General features: G+C 42.3%; 1 protein-coding gene across 1 annotated transcript; it reads left to right on the forward strand.

Moving 5' to 3' along the window:
• Nucleotides 1-1,593: 1,593 nt before the first annotated feature.
• LOC100759957 (sulfotransferase 1C1) lies at nt 1,594-19,941 on the forward strand. The gene is made up of 7 exons (XM_027433990.2): nt 1,594-1,765; nt 4,568-4,696; nt 8,071-8,168; nt 17,010-17,136; nt 18,372-18,466; nt 19,436-19,616; nt 19,829-19,941. Exons 1-7 carry the CDS (start codon nt 1,594-1,596, stop codon nt 19,939-19,941), a joined length of 915 nt encoding a protein of 304 aa, XP_027289791.1.
• Nucleotides 19,942-21,193: the final 1,252 nt, after the last annotated feature.

The raw sequence follows: 21,193 nt of genomic DNA on the forward strand, positions 1-21,193 counted from the left end.
CAAGCCACAAACAGAAGATATATTAAATGAGCCTTCTCAAGTTCCTCGTGAAGCAGCTGTGTCAGGAACAGCTTACTCAGCAGAGCCCACTTCTTAGGAACCAGAGCTCTAGTCTGCCCACATTCCAGAGTTCCCAGGCATTTATGTAGCTGCCTATAAACAATTATATGACTGGCCTTATGGATGGAAAGCAAGGCGACAGACTTCACCAGGAGGAAGAGAGAGGATGGACATCCCAGTGTAGGGCCCCACAGATAGCTACACCAAGACAGGAGAGGGCTGCCAAGCCACAGTTCAGTCAAGTCTGTCACATGCTCCAGCCTGTGCCTCTGGGTCGCTTTGGATGCTGTAAATGGGAGCAGAGCTTTCACAGAACACCTGCCTCTTATGAATCGAATGGCCATTGTGGAACTCACATGCAAGGTTGAGAACTGTGGGTGACAGTGTGAACCTTCACTTTGCAGATGAATATCCTACCTCAAAAATATCCTAAACTTTCAAGTTAGTCATTCAGAAATGACTTAATGTAACATCTTGTTAGGGTTCCCCTCTATGGGATTGTGGCCATCAGAGGGTCCCAGCATGGCAGTCTGGCCAAATGAAATGTTCTGGAAGTCTACAGTGTAGGGCTCAGCTGAAGAGCAACCACCACCTAAAGATATGTCATCTTTCTTTGGGAGAAAACCCACTGGCTTGAGATGTGACAGTTATTTCTACAACAGAGAATTTGGTTTCAATTTCTTAAAATCTTTGAATCAAATTTATCATAGATCTGTGTGTTGTTGCATACCTGTAGTCAGTCACAACAACTGGAAGCTAAGGCAGGAAGATAAGTTTGAGACTAGTCTGGGCTATATAGACACATACACTCACACTCTCTTTATATAAAAATTATAGAATTGTAATAAGTCAAGCCATAGCATTTCTGTTTCTGTCCTAAGCTTAAGAATGATATTGGCATGTTTAGCAAGTACTTACGTGGCTAAGAATTTGATACACTGTAACAGCTAACAGATGAAATTTGCAGTTAGGGTTTAATGTATTATTGGGGAATTTTGCACGCAGATGAAATTTTATCAGGCTTGTAAGTAGGAGAATCTGAGTTCTGTTACTCTTGTGCAGGCCTGGGTGGTCTTGAACTCAGAGAGATCCATCTTCCTGTCTCCTGGGTCCTGGAATTAAAGATGTGTACCACCACTGACTAGCTTTTATAGCTAACTAGTGTGGCTGTCTTTGCTTTCTGATACTTCAGGCAGTCTTTACTAAATCATAAGTAATATAGCCCCACACATGTCTCTGCCTGTCTCTCAAGCCACCTCAGACAGGCTGGCTCCAAAGAGCCAACACAAAATGGCAGATTCCTCCGAGTTATCCTTTTCCCTGGTAGCTGTTCCCTAGAGATGTTTGCTTCTTCAAACCAAGCTATTTCAAATGTCCCACGTGCCCACAATTTTACTTTTCTTGCTAAATGAACACAAAATATGCTAGTCACTCTTCTGACCATGTGAGAGAATCATGTTCAAAGTTAAGCCCGAGTATTAGAAGTAATGTAAATTCACCTTCCTACAGAATCCACCCAGTCCTCATTCTAAGATGTCCTTGGAAGAAATAAAAAGCCTCCACCTGGAGGAACAGCACCTGCAGCCAGAGACCAAGGAAGTGAATGGGATCCTCATGTCCAAGATGATGAGTGACAACTGGGACAAGATCTGGAATTTCCAAGCAAAGCCCGATGACCTCCTCATTGCGACCTACGCAAAGGCAGGTGGGTGCAAGGAATGGCAGTAGGCAAAGCCACTTACACAGGGCAAGTATTTTCTGACATGGGCATCCTGCTTAAAAGACAAAAGTGTAGGGCTTCAGCCAGGCAAGTCGGGGGTGGGAGGTGGGGTGTGGGGGGTGGCAAGGAGCATTCCAATTCATAGTATCCTTGCCTCAACCTACAGGGTCCTCCTTTAAGTTCTTGAAAGGAAGGCAGAGATGGCCCAAACCTCATAACCCTCCTAGGACTTGGTGAAATCACAAAGTGTTTTAAAAGCGCAGACTCTGGGAAAGAAACATGGAAATTCTTAGGGTAAATCCTACCAGCCAGGCCACCCTTCTCTCTTCATTTCTCTAGCATCTAAACCGCTCCTTTTAGTGGCCATGGACTTGAGCACTTACAGCCAGGTAGCAGTGCTAAGGCCCAGGCACACCCATTGAGGGAGAGATGGAGAAGGAGGAACCGGTTACTAGATACTAGGGAATGAAGAGGGGCTGATTGGGAAAGGGTCAGAAAGACAAAGAATGACATGGGCAGGATCACTGAGGAGCACCCCACTTGGGAAGACAGCAGTGAATGCCTAGCAGAACCCAGCCCCCCCCCCCATTTGTTATCATCATCCCACACAATATGATGAAGCTAACAGTTTGGACATTTGACTTAAAGCACAAAAAAAAGTCCCTGCTGCTAAGATTTACTTCTTGATAAGAGTATGACATGAAAGATTAACATGTCATATACATACATTATTCAGAAGAGATGGCATATTTATTTTGTAAGGGTACAACGTTCACAGTGAACTCCTATATAGAATACTTTATTTTAGCAACTGCTTTTCCATATTTAAGTCAAACCAATAGAAAGATCACTTAAGTACAGACAATAGTTTTTAAAACAAAAGTGATTCATGATATCAGTGTACTGTTGTTCTATAAGCCATTGTAAGGGAAAGAGTGAGTTAGCAGGGGGCAATTAGAGGCAGGTAGGTAGAATTTAGATATGAGTGACTTCACTGTTTTACCTGTCCTTGGTGACACAAGGGACTGTTCTGTACCTTGTTTGTAAAGACCGTTTAGGCTCACTGTTCTTATTTTTATTTGAGAACTCACTGATATCTAGGAGAGTTCTAATGAACCCAAAAATGATACTACAAGAAAGCTGACATTCAAAGACATATCAATCATTAACATTGACATCACTGGTGTTCAATAGATTTGCACCGGAAATTTACCTGTATCAGTTGTCCAGTGCGCTGATGAGGTAAATGGTGCATGGTCTGTGTGTGTGTGTGTGTGTGTGTGTGTGTGTGTGTGTGTGTGTGTGTGTGTGGTTTGTGTTGTATGGTATGGTGTGAGGGGGTGTGGGTGTGTATGTGTGTATTTGTAGATATGCAGAAGCCAAAGAACATAGAATTTTCTGTTCTATTTATATTTCCACCTAAATAAATCCCTTGAAACAAGTTCAATATATGAATCTAGGTAAGGTTCAATGTATTTCAGCTAGACAGGCTGTATGGAAAATTACAATGATCCTCTAGCTCAGCTCCCAACAAACACTGGGGATATAGACGTGTGCTATCACTCCTATTTTCCATTGGCTGATGGGGATCATCTCCTCAAGTTTACACAGTAAATAATTTCACCTACTTAGCCATAGCCCAAACAGTGTAGATCAGAAAAGGACCTGCATCCATTTCCAATTTCTCTATCACTGCTTATCCAGGTTCTCTGGTAGCAGGCTCAGAGTGGAGTGAAATTGAACCTACAAGCATTTTGCCTCACTCAGTTCTAGTTTGTGGCCTTCCTTGTTGAGTCTCAGAGAATTCCCATGAACAAGTAATATTTAGTGCTGCACACACAATGATTTTGACTAACTGGACATTAATTAGTTGTTAAATTCTTGAGACTAGTCATTAGCAGCAGGGACTTCTGACAAGAAGATAACATCTGGATTTCAGGAAAGGGCCATCCATCAAAGGCTCTGAAACCTTTTTTGTCCCTAGGCACTGAGCTCCATATTAGTCATCATCTCCACCCTGGTAGCTCATGGGCTAGTTGCTACAGGTTCTCCATTTCTGTCTGCTTTCACTGGACATGTGGCTTCCTGGCAAAGGTCCCTTCATTCCCCATATCTGAACTTAAACCTGCACTTCTCATTAGAGCAGAAATTTGGCATCAGTCAACCTTGAAAATCATGCAGTCGCCTGCACAGCTCTCTGTGCCCCATTCATAAACATTCCCTCTCTCCTCTCCCCTCTCCTCTCCCCTGCTTTTTCTCTTTGACTTTATTGCAGCATTTCTCTCAGCACCACTCAACCTCCCATGAACCGTACAGGTACTTCCAGGTGGGGAACACACCAGCACTGGTCCCCTCCTAAGGATACTTTCTTCTTAGGACAGGTGACATTATATTATTCTTACTTCCGTTCTTCATGCCAAAAGCTGCCATAGTTCTACTCAATTGAGCCTCTCTGGCTCCTCAGCAGTAAGCAAGCAACCTTCCTTTGCACCCCTCTAACACATCCCTTTGGCTGTGTATTGGGCTTATCTGAGAGGAACAGAGACTCCAACAGTAGTGACTGGATCCTGGGGCAAGAAAGACTGAAACTGTGACCTCTGACTCATTTAGCTAATTGCCTAACTAAAATGGGAGCATACACAGAGTGTGTAGAAAATGTAACAGATGAGTTGATTCTACCCAGAACCCAGCAAATCTGAATGTAGCTGAGTATATATGTGTGATCGATTAAATAGAATTGAGTGGTGCCATTGAGTGGGTAGAACTGAGAATAACAGATGCTTCTAGGTACCACCTGGACACAGGAAATTGTGGACATGATCCAAAATGATGGGGATGTGCAAAAGTGCCAGCGGGCTAACACCTTTGACCGTCACCCTTTCCTCGAGTGGACTTTGCCTCCACCCCTCAACTCAGGTATGTTCCCCCAAATGGGATGCAGCGGACTGTGATCACTGGGCAGCATCAGTTTTCACCCAAGGGGAAGATCATTGCTACAGTCTTCCTTCTAGAAAGCACTTTCAAATGTAAACAGAAAGGAGTGTGGAAGCAGCCCAGGGCAAAACATGCAATTCCTTTCCTAAAAATGTGTGACTTGGTGGCATAAGGCACACACTTTATGGTGTGCAAGCATCTGGAGTGCTATTGGTGTGTCATCTCAATGAAGGCATGGGCTATAGTTTAGAGCATGTATCATCCCCAACGTCTGAAAGTTAATACCTACTGTCCCAGGAAGGCAATAGGGAGAAGCAGTGGAGCCTCGCATAGAACTTGCTCTACAGGCAAGGCTGGTCTTGAATTCAGATATCCTTGAACTCAGAGATCTGCCTGACAATGCCTCTAGAGTGCTTTCCTTAAAGATATGCACCTGTTTGTTGGGGCTTCCAGATCAGTGGGTTTAGAGGTTTCCTAGGCTTCTAACAGCCTCTCCAGAAACATAGCAGGAGTTTCAGCAGGTCCTTGTGAAAGACCCCCAGACCCCTAAGGGCCTCAGGATCCTGAGGAGCCCCCCGAGACTCAGAAACCAGACCAAGAGCTGCAAAAGCAAGAGGGTTTATTGAACGAATGCATATTTGGGTGTCAGCAATATCGGGAAAGCTGCACACCCCAGCAAGGGTTACAAGCTCCTTATATAGGAAAAAATGCAGATCAGCATACAGGCAAGGGGCACAAAGTGATTGATTACAAAGTATGATCTCATGTTAGAGTGGTCACCCAGGTGTGGCCTGCTTTTCTACAAAGGAAAAACCACAGAACGTACCCTGGAAAGTCCTTGATTGTCTGTTGGCCAGCCAGGTGTGACCCAAAGAGGGTTGTCTTGACAAATGCCCCCGTCTAAACCATAGGATGTGCCCGGGGCTGGGGCCAACTCCCTTGTAATGGGCCAAGGCCTGTGGGAAACTTTTTCTCTTTATGAACTAAAATCTTTTAAAACTTTTTCTCTCAGCAAACTAAAATCTTTCACTTGTAAAACTTTACTAACATTCGACAAATTTGTGGGCTCCCATGCAGAATTGTGGAAGCCATCAGAGTCCAGTAATAGGCATAAAGTCCTCTTTGTTCAGTGTCGGGGTTCTGTTGAGGTCTGGTAGAAGGTCCAGAATCAAGGTGTCCTCAGAGGCTATGGATTTCCCTGCTTCTCTCCGGATCCTCTCTGTCTCTCTCATCTGAGGTAGAAGAGAGTTTAGAGCTGTTGGCAGTCATCCCAGGTAGGCTGGTGAGTGTAAAGAAGTGTCTAAGGAAAGAAATCAAACCTTGTGGTTTATCAGGGAAAGGAGGACTAATGATTTTCCAGTTATAAAGATAACTGGCAGAAAGGGGAATGTGGACCATAAATGGAGCCACATCACCTGTGGCTTCCCTTATGAGGGGAGTCAAGGGTCCATAGAGATAGGGGATAGGGGTTGATCTGTACCTGGGTCCTGTGAAGATGAGTGAGCCAGGGGAAGCAAGCCTTGGATACTGCTGAGAGTGGAGAGGTAGGGCATAGGAGGACCCACTGTGGGAAAAGCTGAGGACAGAATCAGGGGCAGTTGGTTCAGGAGGATTCATGGGTAAGGGATACGATGGCTGTGAAAACTCAGGGTCTGGGGTCCTCTGAGACTTTGGGAAGCCTTTTCTCCTGTACTGCTAACTAAAACCTTCTGGGTCCCGTGTTTGTTTTGCTCTAACATCCAGGAAGGTTGTGTTTCCAGGATATCCCAGCCACACTCAAATGTAGGGAAACTGATCCTGGTCTTCCAGGAATGATAGACTGACCCTGGCAGCAACTTCAATGTTGAATGATACCATATCAGTCCACCCCACACCGGAAGCTGACCAATCCAGTTTGCAGAGTGAACTGAGAGTTACCTTGGAGAGGTGGACTCTACATTCTGATTTTCATGCTCTAAAACCTATTTCAAAGTTTTGTAACATGCATTCCAAGGTAGAGGTTGAGATCATCAATGGGGTTCAATTTTCCATGTCTACCTATAATTGGAAATGATTAATGGGGCATAGAAAGAACACAGGCAAGGGTCAGAGACAATGGAAATGAAGCCAGTAAACACAGGACACAGACTAGTAGATACCAAGACAAACCATATCCTGAGGATTTGTGGTGCTGTCCTGGCCACAACCTGGACTCAGGGATTCTTACACTGTTACCAATTTTTTCCTCGAGCCTCCTGATTGCTCCCCAGACTTACCAGAAACCTGAAACCTAGGTTTATGTTACCTCAAGAGATTCCTGAATACAGGTACACAGGCAGACTCCTTCAAAAATTTTAGGGGGCAAGTTGGTGGGAGGTAGTCAATTCCTGCCGCTGAGGATCATCCTCTCAATGGCCTCCCTAGGACCAACAGCCCTTACCCTCTCCTAGGAGGTACCCACCTTAGGGGCCAGAGATCTTCTCAGGGATTTTGTTGGGACCTCCAAATGTTATGAAGTTTAAAGGAAACAGCTGACAGGCCCAAATAAGTCAAATTATATGGAACCTTTACCGGCCTCCAGTGGGGCTGTCCCAGACAGAGTGGTGGGAAACAGCTACAAGCTCCAATTTGTTCAGGTTTTTAAAAGGCAAAACCTTCAGTTGTGATGTATACAGAAGGCACCCGTGGACAGCTCAGCAAGCAAGTGGTGTTTACAGAAGTGGAGAGAGCCAGGCGTTGGTGGCGCATGCCTTTAATCCCAGCACTCGGGAGGCAGAGGCAGGCGGATCTCTGAGTTCGAGGCCAGCCTAGAGCAAGTTCCAGAACAGCCTCATAACAGAGAAACTCTGTCTTGAAAAAACCAAAAAACAAACAAAAATAAAACCCCAAAAAATCAAAACAGAAGTGGAGAGATAGCAGTTCAGTAGTCAGGCATTTCTCATAGCCTTCTCATAGAGGTCAGGGACACATTATATAAGAGTTTATGGCTGGTCCAGAGACCAGTGTGACCCAACATAGTTTTAGCTCTAAGTATTCTCAGGAACACTTGAACAAGATGGAACAATTATAGTTCAGAGTCCACTATACAATAAATGAAAATTTCCAGTGACTACCCCTTTCCCTAGTCCATCTTAAGATTCCTGACATGAGATCTAAGTTTAGGTAAAGAGTAAGAGCTAAGCATCACCAAGATGAAGTTCCATTCATTATTCTGTAGGATCATTTTGGATGAAAGTTGCCATCAGGAGGGAGGGAGACATAGGCCTTATATATGTAAGAGCATAGAGTCAATCATCTGACCAATACAATTTCCAGTGTTTAACATGACACTGGATCCACATAGCCGGGGAGAAACATTTGGTCCTCTTATTTCCTAGGTCTGGATCTGGCTAACAAAATGCCTTCACCTCGAACCCTGAAGACTCATCTGCCTGTTCAGATGCTGCCACCTTCCTTCTGGAAAGAAAACTCAAAGGTAATAACAGCCCAGTTTTATTCATTAAAACAGAAACAACCAATGGTAACTATAAGGCAGGTGATGTCATTACCTCAAGGCCTACACACTCCTTTCTGTACCCACCTTTCCTTCGGAATATGATTTCTGGGTACCATGTGAAGTTTTCATATGTGCCAGCTAACCTATGCTAAAAGAGAGGAATCAATGAAACAAAGCAGGGACTTCCTGCTTGAAGGTGGACTTTTAATTTGGAACCTCTACGAAGCAGGGACCAAGAAGGGCTTAAACATAAATGCAGTCTGTCTGGGGAAACCTGCATGGGAAAAGTAGAACAAGACAGTGAACTTGGGGATCTTTGATGTCCTGCAAAGAGGGGGACAGGAGGGTTCTGAAAACATAGAACTTGGCACTGCAGTACCAGATGATATTCAACCAAACTTTTAAGAATCCTCTTAAAGCCAACTATTAGAGAGCCTTCTCTGCCTTATGGGTCCTGTTGTGCCATGTCCTTAGCCAAGAGCATCCCGTTGGAAATGTGGCCTTGTCCAGAACATGGTAGTTGGTTCAGACTACAGAAGCTGAGGCCATCTGACAATAACCTTCCTACAACCAGAGACCAAACAGATCAGTCTAGTGGACACCACTGGGAACATGCCCACCTTGCATGCAAAAGTGATCCTCTTGGAATGAAAATTCTAATTTGCTAGTGTTTAAGAAACTTGATTTACCCTTATAGAGATTTCATCTCATGAAGCTAGATCCCACTATAGTATTTCTGTTTTTGTTTTTGTTTTTTTAATTTAATTTGTTCTGACACTTCCTAATTTGGAGACTATACAAGTGTGCACATAGTACTCACTGAACTCAAACCTTCCCAGGCATTTTTTTTTAAATCTGTGCCCCCACCAACAAGCAGATAAATGGAGAATTTACCATTGTTGATACCTGTTTCATCAGTAAGTCTAGAAATAGATAATATTAATATGGAAAAGTAGAATATTAGCCAAATACCAACTTTGAAATGCAACAGAAAGTGTGACAGTACAGCAGAATTGGATGCCTGTCAGCTGGGCCACTAAACCTCTTTGGAAACCAAGCTGTGTAGCAGTAGCTGACAGGGCAAGCTGATAATGCAAAGTGTCTTTGGTTAGGCCTGCCACCGACTTACTCACATTCTGCCTGAGTTTCCCAAGGAAGCCCTAACTGACAAGTGTGTTTGGCCAAGACATCCTCTTAGTATAGTGCTTAGACACAAAATGCTTATGAATACTCTTAATTATTTGTTTGGGTGAATGGTTTCCATGACCTATCAATCCTTTATTTTGCCCATCTCCTGTCTTCAAATGAAGTACAATACCGATATCAAAATGTTGCCCGTTTTCCTAAGGGTATATCTGAGGCACCTTAGCTTTGAAGATTGTTGGTGTTTATTACTGAAAGATCTTGGGGTTAGAGGTTGGGGGGGTACTGAAACACATTGTCTTTTTGGGCAGAAAGTTGATTAGAATTATTAACATCACCATGGACAGACAGCATGGTTCAAGCCCATATGGCAGAGTCCCTTTTTGTAGGTCAGAAGAGATATCAGGCTGTCTAATTCCTGGGCAGCAGGGGGAGGGGAAGGAATTCTGGGACAGGAATGCGGGACTCCAAGATTATTGGAGAGAAAGGACACATTTAATTAAGGTGAACCTGTTGTTCAGGTGGTGGATGTTTCACACTGGTAGCCCTCTGATGTCCTGGGGTCTGGCAACCTGAGCCTATAAACTTTCTCAAGGAAATGATAATGTCTGTCATTTCAAGCACCTGAGTAGTCTGTTATGGGGTTAGAGATCACAATCTCTCCATTCTCTCTATGGGACCTTGCCATTTGATCTATAGCAGCAGTAAGAATGTAGCTCCTAGATAGCTATAGTAGTGTACACGCCTTTAATCCCAGCACTTGGGAGGCAGAGGCATGTGGATCTCTGTGAGTTTGAGACTAGCCTGTTCTATAAAGTGAGTTCCAGGACAACCTGAACTATATAGTGAGAACCTGTATGGCAGTTTGAATGTAATTGGCCCCCATAATCTCATAAGGGTATTAGGAGCTGTGGCTTTGTTGAAAAGAGTTTGGCCTTATTGGAGGAAGTGTGTTACTGTGGGGGCGGGTTTTGAGATTTCCAATGCTCAGGATACTGCCCAGGGTCCCAGTCAACTTCCTGCTCTCAGCTGCTTCTCCAGCACCATGTCTGTCTGCATACCACCATGCTCCCCACCATAATGATAATGGACTGAACCTATGAAACTGTAAGCTGCCTCAACTAAATGTTTTCTCTATAATTAGAGAGTTGCCATGGTCATGGTGTCACTTCACAGCAATAAAAACCTTAACTAAGATACCCTGTCTTCATAATAATTAGAGAAAGAGAGAGAGAGAGAGAGGGAAGCTGTAACAGTGAGTGTGGCCTGAGTAGCAGGCTGCCCCAGATTCTCACAAATTCCCACAGATAGATACTTTCTTTCATTGCAAGTTACTTTTGCTGCTGAAGAACCCATGATTTTTTGTTTTTGTTTTTGTTTTTGAGACAGGGTTTTCTCCATTTAACAGCTCTGGCTGTCTTGGAATTCATTCTGTACACCAGGCTGGCCTTGAACTCCAGGATTTACCTGTCTCCACCTCCCAGGTGCTGGGATTAAAGGCATGTGCCACCAGTGCCTGGCTGATTTAAGTGACTCTTAAATCCTGGATTAATTTAAGAGCTGGATTAATTAACTAATTAATTAAGAGCTTAACTTTTAAGACAGAAAGCAATGGCATGTTTCCCACCCAGTAGATTAGATTCCATTCTTTATGCAAGAAAGCCATGGCTTTCTCTTAACAGGCTTTCAATGCTGCTGTAACATATTATTGCCAAACCTTTTAGACCCAGTGTCCAGAAGAGACACAAACACCTGCTTAATTTTTACCTTTTGGTAAAAATCAGTCTTCTAAATACTGCAAGCTTCCTAGATACAGCCCCTCTCTTTATCCACCTAGATGTGGGCAGTAAACAACTTCAGAGAGCTTTATGTACACTTTTCGTTTTATGACAGTATTGTAGGCATAACAGCATGGCTGCTCACTATCTGTATCCTAGTCAACAGAATTTTGGAATGTTACTATTCCCAAATAGGTCTTGCAGGTGTGATTAGGATGCAGTGAGCATCCTAAATTATCTGAGGCCTAGATTTCACCAGAGGTCATTATAAAAGAGGCAAGGAGAAATAGGAGGTGTATAAACCAAAGAAAGAAGAAAGGGTGATTGTAGCGCAGGGTCAGCAACTAAGAAATGCAGGCATTCTCCAGTGCTAGAAGCTACAAGGACATGAATTTTCCTTTAGAGTCAACAAAAGGAACCAGTCCTGATGACAACTTCACTTTTGCCCCCTGAAACATGGCCTCCCAGCTCTAAAATGATGCATATAATTGTTTTCAGATACTGTATGCATGACAATTTATTATAGCACCAACAAGAAACTAATATAAGTTATTGTATTCTTAGAAATTATATTTGACTTTGGATTCTGTATTGTAAGCACTCTTGCATATATCTCCTGTACTAGGACTTCTCTAGTTTCTAGTCTCTTAGGACTTGAATACAATACCCAAACATAGGAATAGTATGCAACATAGGAGCTGAAGATTAAATCAGGAAGCACTTATGAGCCTCTGCAATGATTATCTATATTATAATGAGACTATAGTTGCCTCACATTTTCTGGGTTCCTGGGTGCTTTTGTGAACATTAGATAGAAATCCAGTGACAAGGAAGGGAGCAGAGAAACAGTCATGAAGGACTGAGATTATTGAAGGCAATGCAGTTGGAAAAGAATAGATTCTGGTAATACACCAGAAGGGAAACAAGGGAGTAAGTCACTAGACATAAATGCTTGAGAAAACACTAATATGCTTATAACAGGCAAGAGGGTTAACATTGTTGCTTACAGCAAGATGCATGGCACAAGCTACAGATGAAGGAATGAGAGGCTTATTTTGGTTCCTGGTTCTGGAGGTTCAATTCCAAGATTAGGCAGTGTTCTTGAGCCTCTAGTAAGAGTAACATCATGGCAAGAATGGAGTCTAAAGTGAGGAGTTGAATCTCAAAGTAGAAATGAAAGACAGGGAGAGGGGGAAAGAGAAGGCTAGAGAGACCAGTAAGGAGAGAGAGGGAAGGAAAGATCTACAGTATCTTTGGAGAGTATATATACCCCTAATGCCCTAGGGGAGCTCCCTTTATTTTTTTCTGCAGATTTTTTTTATTTGAATTAGAAACAAGATTGATTCACATGACAATCCCAGTTCCCTCTCCCTCCCCTCCTCCCCTACCACCACTCTCAAACTAAAACCCTACCCTCCCTTTCTGCTCCCCCTGGATGGTGAGGCCTTCCATAGGGTGTCATCAGAGTCTCTTGTATCCTTTGGGATAGGACCTAGGCCTACCCCGTGTGTCTTGGCTCAGGGAGTATTCCTCTCTGTGGAATGGGCTCCCAAAGTCCACACCAATGCTAGGGATAAGTACTGAACTACTACAGGAGGTCCTGTAGATTTCCGAGGTTTCCTCACTGAAACCCATGTTCCTGGGGTCTGGATCAGTCCCATGCTGGTATCTGGGAGCAAGAGTTCCCTAATGTTCAGGTCAGCTGTTTCTGTGGGTTTCACCAGCCTGGTCTGGACCCCTTTGCTCTTCACTCGTCCTTCTCTGCAACTGGATTCCAGTTCAGTTCAGTGATTAGTTGTGGGTGTCTGCTTCTACTTCCACCAGTTGCTGTATGCGGGCTATCGAGTGGCATAAAAGTCAGTCATCAATCTCATTATCAGGGGAGGGCATTTAAGATAGCCTCTTCTCTGTTGCTTAGATTGTTAGCTGGTGTCATTTTTGTAGATCTCCAGACATTTCCCTAGTGCCTGATTTCTCTGTAAACCTAAAATATCTCCCTCTAATATGGTATCTCCATTCTTGTTATCTTCTATTCTTCCCCTGACTCAATCTTTCTGTTCCCTCATGCCCTCAGCACCCCTCCTCATTCTCCTAGTTCCCTCCCACCTCTTCCCGTGCTCCCAATTTGCTCAGGAGATCTTGACCCTTTCCCCATCTCCAGGGGCACATGTATGTCTCTCTTAGGGTCCTCCTTGTTTACTCGATTCTCTGGCAGTGTGGATTGTAGGCTGGTAACCCTTTACTCTATGTCTAAAATCTGCATATGAGTGAGTACATACCATGTTTGTCTTTTTATGATTGGGTTACCTCGCTCAGAATGGTTTCTTCGAGTTCCATCCATTTTCCTGCAAATTTCAAGATTGTATTTTTTTTTCTGCTGAGTAGTACTCCATTGTGTAAATGTACCACATTTTCTCTATCCATTCTTTAGTTGAGGGGCATCTAGGCTGCTATGAATATCGTTGAACAGATGACCTTGTTGTATGAATGTGCTTCTTTTGGGTATATGCCTAAGAGTGGAATTGCTGGATCTTGTGGTAGACTGATTGCCATTTTCTTGAGGAGTCACCATACTGATTTCCAAAGTGGCTGTACTAGTTGGCACTCCCATCAGCAGTGGAGGAGTGTTCCCCTTTCTCCACATCCTCTCCAGCATAAACTGTCATTGGTGTTTTTGATTTTAGCCATTCTGACAGGAGTAAGATGGTATCTCAGAGTTGTTTTGATTTGCATTTCCCTGATGGCTAAGGATGTTGAACACTTTCTTATGTGTCTTTCAGCCATTTTAGATTCCTCTATTGAGAATTGTCTATTTAGTTCTGTACCCCACTTTTTAATTGGATTGTTTGGTGTTTTGGAGACTAGCTTCTTGAGTTCTTTGTATATTTTGGAGATCAGCCCTCTGTCAGATGTGGGGTTGATGAATATCTTTTCCCAGTCTGTGGGCTGCCGTTTTTGTCTTGCTGACTGTATCCTTTGCCTTACAGAAGCTTCTCAGTTTCAGGAGGTCCCATTTATTAATTGTTGACCTCAGTGTCTGTGTTACTGGTGTAATGTTCAGGAAGCAGTCTCCTGTACCAATTAATTCAAGGGTATTTCTCACCTTGTCTTCTAATAGGTTCAGTGTAGCTGGATTTATGTTGAGGTCTTTGATCCATTTTGACTTAAGTTTTGTGCATGGCAATAGACTTGGATCTCTCTGTAGTCTTCTACATGCCTTCATTCACTTATACCAGCACCATTTGTTGAAGATGTTTCCTTTATTCCATCATATAAATTTAGATTGTTTGTCAAAAATCAGGTGTTTGTAGGTGTATGGGTTAATATCAGGGTTGTCAACTCTATTCCATTGGTCTATTTGTCTATTTTTGTGCCAATACCAAGCAATTTTCAGGATTATAGCTTGAAGTCAGGTATGGTGATGCCTCCAGAAATTCCTTTATTGTACAGGGTTGTTTTGGCTATCCTGGGTCTTTTGTTTCTCCATATAATGTTGAGAATTGTTCTTTCAAGGTCTGTGAAGAATTGTGTTGGGATTTTGATGGGAATTACATTGAATCTGTAGATTGCTTTTGGCAAGATTGCCATTTTTACTATGTTGATCCTACCTATTTAAGAGCATGGGAGATCTTTCCATTTTCTGGTATCTTCTTTAATTTCTTTCTTTAAGGACTCAAAATTCTTATGGTACAGGTCTTTCACTTTTTTGGTTATTGTTACCGCAAGGTATTTTATGTTGTTTGTGGCAACTGTAAAGGGTGATGTTTCTCTGATTTCTTTCTCCACCAATGTGTCACAGCTATATAATAGGGCTACAGTTTTTTTTTAGTTAATCTTGTATCCTGCCACTTTGCTGAAGGTGTTTATCAGCTGTAGGAGTTCCCTGGTAGAGTTTTTCGGGTTACTTATGTAGACTATCATATCATCTGCAAATAGTGAATGTTTGACTCCTTCCTTTCTGATTTGTATTCCCTTGATCTCCTTTTGTTGTCTTATTGTTCTAGCTAGAACATTAAGGACAATATTGAAGAGGTATATAAAGAGTGGACAGCCTTGTCTTGTCCCTGATTTTAGAGGAATTGCATTGAGTTTCTCTCCATTTAATTTGATGTTGGCTTGATGTATATTGCTTTTATTATGTTAAGGTATGTTCCTGTTATCCCTGATTTCTCCAAGACCTTTATCATGAAGGGGTGTTGGATTTTGTCAAAGGCTTTTTCGGCATCTGGTGAGATGTTCATGTGGTTTTATTTTCCTTAGTCTGTTTATATGGTGGGTTACATTGATGGATTTTCATATGTTGAACCATCCTTGCAACCCTGAGATGAAACCTACTTGATCATGCTGGATTTCTCTGATGTGTTCTTAGATTCAATTTGCCAGTATTTTATTGAGTATTTTTGCATCAATGTTCATGAGGGATATTGGTCTGTAGTCCTCTTTCTTAGTTGTATCTTTGTGTGGCTTGGGTATCAAGGTTATTGAAGCCTCATACAAAGAGTTTGGCAATGACCCTTCTGCTTCTATTGTGTGGAATACTTTGAGGAGAATTGGTATTAGCTGTTCCTTGGATTTCTGGTAGAATTCTGCACTGATGTCATCTGGCCCTGGGCTTTTTTTTTTTTTTTTTTGGTTGGGAGACTTCTGATGACTGCTTCAATTTCATTAGGGGGTCATAGGTCTATTTAAGTTGCTTATCTATTCTTGATTTAATTTTGGTAAGTGAAATCTATCCAGAAAAATTTTCATTTCCTTTAGATTTTTGAATTTTGAGGAATATAGGTTTTTGAATTATGACCTGATGATTCTCTGGATTTCCTCTGTGTCTGTTGTTAAGAGGGAGCTCCCTTTAAGCCCTGTCTCTGAAATGTCTGCAGTACCTCCTTGTAGCACTACCCTGGAGATCAAGTCTACAGCTGACCATTTGGGGACTGCTACTCACATCATATCAAACCATAACATCTTCTTCCTCCCCAACACTGCTGCAGACACATAGAGCTACATGCTAGAATGGGAGCCAGGTAGTAAGAAATAGAAGGGGACTGATAGCAAGACAAGGGATCACCTACCATTGTCTTCCCTATACAAAGTGCCTTCCTTATACAAAGATGCCCTTATAAATCTCTCCAGGACAGGCGTCTTAACACTGCCACAAGGGCATGAAAAGCAGGGGGAGACAATTCATCTGTGAGGTTGGCATTTATCTTACAGAGAAGGCCCTGGTGGCTCACAGTCTTAGCTTCTCCCATCCTGTATCCCATTTAGACTCTTTGCTCATCAAAAGTTAGAGAGGACTGGTTTAAATTCTCACTTCTCCAAATTCATATATTGAAATTTTAACTCCCAAGGTAATGGGGTTTGGAGGTAGGTCTTTAGTGATCATGTTACGAAAGTGGGGCCTCATGAATGGGGTTGGGAGGTTTATTAAAGCCCACCATGTGAAAGGCATTGGGCCTTCTCCCAGACAATGAATCTGCTATCACCTTTGTCTTCAATTCCAGCCTCCAGAACTGTGAGAAATCATTTTCTGTTGTTTATAAGTTACAGTTTGCTTTTGTTATGACTGGACCAAGGCACCACAGGCAGCCTCCTTACTCCCCAAGTTAGTCTAGGCTAACAGCAATACTTATTATATGAACCACCACACCTTTAAGATAGGAAAAACATGTAAGGATTTACTTAGTAATAATTTTAAGATTACAGCTCTAAATCAGAATGGTTTGTGAGCATATTAGAAAAGGTGGTCATATTGATCATAAACACACACCAATTCCTCCAATAAGTTAGCCTGCAATATGCAAAAATACTTTCAAAGAACACAAGTGTCCATATCGAATACTGGTATCTTTCTGTCTTGTTTCCTCTCTGCCTTCCACTCCCTTTTGCTGGACAAACCTAGATTATCTATGTGGCCAGAAATGCCAAGGACTGCCTGGTATCTTACTATCATTTCTCAAGAATGAATAAGATGCTGCCTGACCCTGGTACATGGGAAGAATACGTTGAAACATTCAAAGCTGGAAAAGGTGAGTGAAAGAAAACTGTGCCCTTTTGCTTCCTAACCCACATGCTGACGACAGCCCAGATTCTCAGTAGATATTTGCAACCCTCAAGGTCTTTCAAGGAAGTAGATGATACACTGTGACTAGTTCATCCCTGAAGATTTTCACAAGACTGTTGACAGCTGTGAGCAGAATTTGGGAAAAGCCATCAAGGGCTAATAGAGGTTTATGGGGTACACTAGCCTCTGGAGCTATCAGAAGGACCCTTACTGGGAACTTAAAGCTTTGACAGTGGCAGCAGTCAACCATGGTGAGCCAACAGGAAGTAGATGGAGGAAACAAATGCACCATCCTCCTGTCTCCAAAGGCCTTCCAGTGTCGCCTTGAACAAAGTCCAACCATAAACTGAGTTCCACTTGCTGGGTAGGGTAGGCAGAGCCAGCAAAAGATGAACACCGTACTTCTTACCACTCAACATCACAGAGCAAAGTTGTCCAGATACCTGATAGTGGGAGATTTTCCAAAGTCTTTTCAAAATCGTAGTATAAGTAACACACACACCTTAACATTGATGTATGTGTCATGTGCTAATGTGAGAAAAAGTAAAACTTTTGAGCTCAGCTGTAATTCCACCCTTTGGAGCAGAGAAAGTTGAATGATGGGAATGAGAAACAAGGAACTCGGATTGTATTTATCATCTCCCTCAATAGTCTTACGAAAGTCTGAGAGGCAGTGTATGCCTACAAGGGAAATGTATCTTTTGGCCATAGCAGAGGAGCTGCACATGTACCCCAATTGGGAGAGTATTCATAAGTCCCATGAAAGACCAAGCCATACCAAATTCTAGCATAGAGACAAAAGTCGGGCACAAAATTCTTCCCCTAACAAATGACCTATTGGGGATTGTTAACTGGTGAAAGAGTTAGTTTTCTCAAAGAGTATAGCCTCTGATAAGTCTGCCATTCTCCAGTGGAGGACAACACATCTAAGAATATTTGGGTAGTACAAATTGGCCTTGACGGGGATAACAAGGCACAAAGTTGGGTGGGGATAGAAGAGAGCATACATCTAGTAAGACATGGGGGAGAGGGCTGAGAAATTCTCCTGTGTGTAAAAAAAAGTTTTCTGCAAGTAAGAATTCTGTTGAGGATCTTTGCATTTCATTTGTATTTATTAATTGTCCTCTTTTATTTAGCACAGTCATCCTCATTTGATGAGTTTTAAGGTGACAGTGACATTCCATCTCTTTTCCTCCTCAGTGCTGTGGGGCTCCTGGTATGACCATGTAAAGGGATGGTGGGATGTGAAAGATCAACACCATATTCTCTACCTTTTCTATGAAGACATGAAAGAGGTGAGGGCAGGGTGATCTCCATCGGGTCTTACTGCAGCCTCAGATCCAAATGTTCCAGAGACACCCTGGGATGTGAGCTTGAAGACATTCTTTAGGTTTTATCTTTTCTCTGCAGAAAACAGAACAAGTTCTATAGTCAATTCAACAGATTCTATTCTAACACCCTGAGCCATGTTTCATTATCTACAGAATGGTTTGTTGTTGATCTCGCAGAGTAACTGTAGAGATTTATTCAGTTGTAAGTGTAGAGTGCACATAGTTATATTAAAAATGTTTGGTTTCCTTCTCCCTCTTCCTCACCCCTGAAGTCCATTGTTAACTGAGGTCTAGTCCATGTGAACACTGGCAGGATTAGATATATAGAGTGGGGCACTGACTGACCCTTTTCTCTGTTTCACTGTGTATGAGTAGACCACAGGTCTACTCTCAAAATCTTGTGGATCAGTGGGCTCAAGTTACAAATCCACATCCCATACCAAAGCCAAGAAGTCCCATGTGATTTAACCAGAAGAGTAACTCCTTATCTTTTATCAGAATGAGCCAAGTTACAAGGGTTCACATCCCTGAGTCAACTTGATAACTTTTATTCATTCTCTTATTAGACTTCTGATAACTCACAATCCACTTTTTCTGGCTATCATAGTCAATAGACCAAAGTTAATCACACAAACCAACATAGCCTCTGTTTCATATGATCTTCACACAGTCCCTGACATCCAGGATATGCCATAGTCCCTCTCCCAAGTTTCCAGGTGCTGTCTGTGGAGATACTTGTCCCCTGCTATAAGCTACTCTCCTGGAGGGCAGGGGTGAAACCTGGAGCAGTCAGTGCCCTGCACTAAAACTGCTTAAAATAAAGTTCAATTGGTACTTCAACACATCCTTTCCCAAATGTTGTCTATACTGACTAAACAGCATCTCTAATGGAAAACCAAAATTATTTATTTTTTATAACTGTTCCACATACAGGACCCAAAGAGGGAAATTAAGAAGATAGTAAAATTCCTGGAAAAAGACATATCAGAGGAAGTTCTAAATAAAGTCATCTATCATACCTCCTTTGATGTAATGAAGCAAAACCCAATGGCCAACTATACCACTCTACCCAGCAGCATCATGGACCACTCTATTTCCCCTTTCATGAGGAAAGGTAGGTGAGATTGACATCCTGAGGTGGTCCTAGAAAATAAAAGTCAACTTATATTTTCCAGTGATGTCTCATGTTACCTGTCTTACTTTGCCAATAGCTGTAGAGTTGGAGAGGTGGCTTATGTCCTGTTCATCTTGGTGCAAGTCCTAGTGGTGTAAAATCACTCCTCCTTCTGTACCTGCAATAATCCATGAGATTTCACTTTATTTCAGGGATGCCTGGAGACTGGAAGAACTACTTTACTGTGGCACAAAGTGAAGATTTTGATGAAGACTACCGGAAGAAGATGGCAGGGAGCACTATTACTTTCCGCACAGAGATCTGAGAGCAATGCGGCTGGGGCTAGATTTTCTGACTATATGTTTTAGTCATTTGAGCCTCATGTTAAAATATATTTAACAGCTTTTCTCTATTCCTGAGCTGTTGCCCAATTCTATAGGTCCTATTATACCATTTCATCAAAATTTAACCAAACCCTATACAGAAAGATTTCTGTCATATCATGCAATTGTTCTTATTGACACTGACTACACAACTGTGTACTTTTAGGCTAACCTACAGTTGTCTTGTCAATTAGAGGCAAGACTTATGAATAGATATACATGAGAACAGGACTTCCACATAAGAAAGTAAACAAGAAAAGCAAAGAGAATGAGAAGTAAGCACTGAGCATAAATTGAAAGAAAGCTGATTTTCTTAACAATTGTCTTTGTCTGTTGTGCAATACTGTAGCAGAACACTTAGTTTATAAAGAATAAAATATATTTCTTATCATTCTGAAGGCTGGTGACTAAAGTCAAAGGACCCACATTGGCAAGACCCTTCTTATTCCATCCTCCCATGATGGAATATGGAAGAGGGGTGGGGAAGGGACACAAATTAATGCTTTTGTCAAGAGCCTGTGATAACTAATTCCCATGACTGAGTGCTTACACCTCCTAACTCCATTGCACCAGAGATTGAGTATCTAATACATAAGCATTGGGATACATTCAAGCCACAGCAGTGATTAAGAATGAGACTGTCTCCTCCAAGAACCATAGATTATCTAACAAAAACTCTAACACTGGACATGAAAAGCCACCTTTTAAGTTGTTAAGGTTGTGCAACAAATTCCTAAAACTGTTACCCTTAGTTGTCTCCCAGAGGTAGAAGGTAAGTTCTTGTAGCTGGGGACACCATGCACTTTGGACCAGACACACAGCCCAGAGCTTCTGAGTTGGATCTATCCTGAAAGCTCATACCCTGAGGACTAACTTTGATGGTATCAGAAGGCACCATGTGAGTTTTCAAGGGGGAGGCAACCATTAGTCCTACCATACAATGATACCTATGTCCCACAACAACAGCCACCATGGCACTATAATCCTAAGCATGCATACCTTAATGGTAACTAATAGCTCTGTATTTGGACTTAACACCATGCTCAACAAGAGGGAAATCTTGCCTGGTACTGGAAACCTAGCCAAATACCTAGGGCTTGTGAACTTATAGATCTTGGAGGAGAACCTAAAACCACCACATTACTGATATAACCACATAACCCCAACTAATAACCCTCAACTGTATTCTAAACA

The sequence above is a fragment of the Cricetulus griseus genome (genome assembly GCF_003668045.3).
Source record: "Cricetulus griseus strain 17A/GY chromosome 1 unlocalized genomic scaffold, alternate assembly CriGri-PICRH-1.0 chr1_1, whole genome shotgun sequence".
NCBI lineage: Eukaryota > Metazoa > Chordata > Mammalia > Rodentia > Cricetidae > Cricetulus > Cricetulus griseus.

Excerpts from the sequence above, each read along its gene's own strand:
- LOC100759957 (XM_027433990.2), top strand. The coding sequence starts at position 1,594 with ATGTCCTTGGAAGAAATAAAAAGCCTCCACCTGGAGGAACAGCACCTG. Across the intron at positions 4,697-8,070 it reads GCCTCCACCCCTCAACTCAG|GTCTGGATCTGGCTAACAAA; the intron begins GTATGTTCCCCC and ends CTTATTTCCTAG. Across the intron at positions 8,169-17,009 it reads TCTGGAAAGAAAACTCAAAG|ATTATCTATGTGGCCAGAAA; the intron begins GTAATAACAGCC and ends GGACAAACCTAG.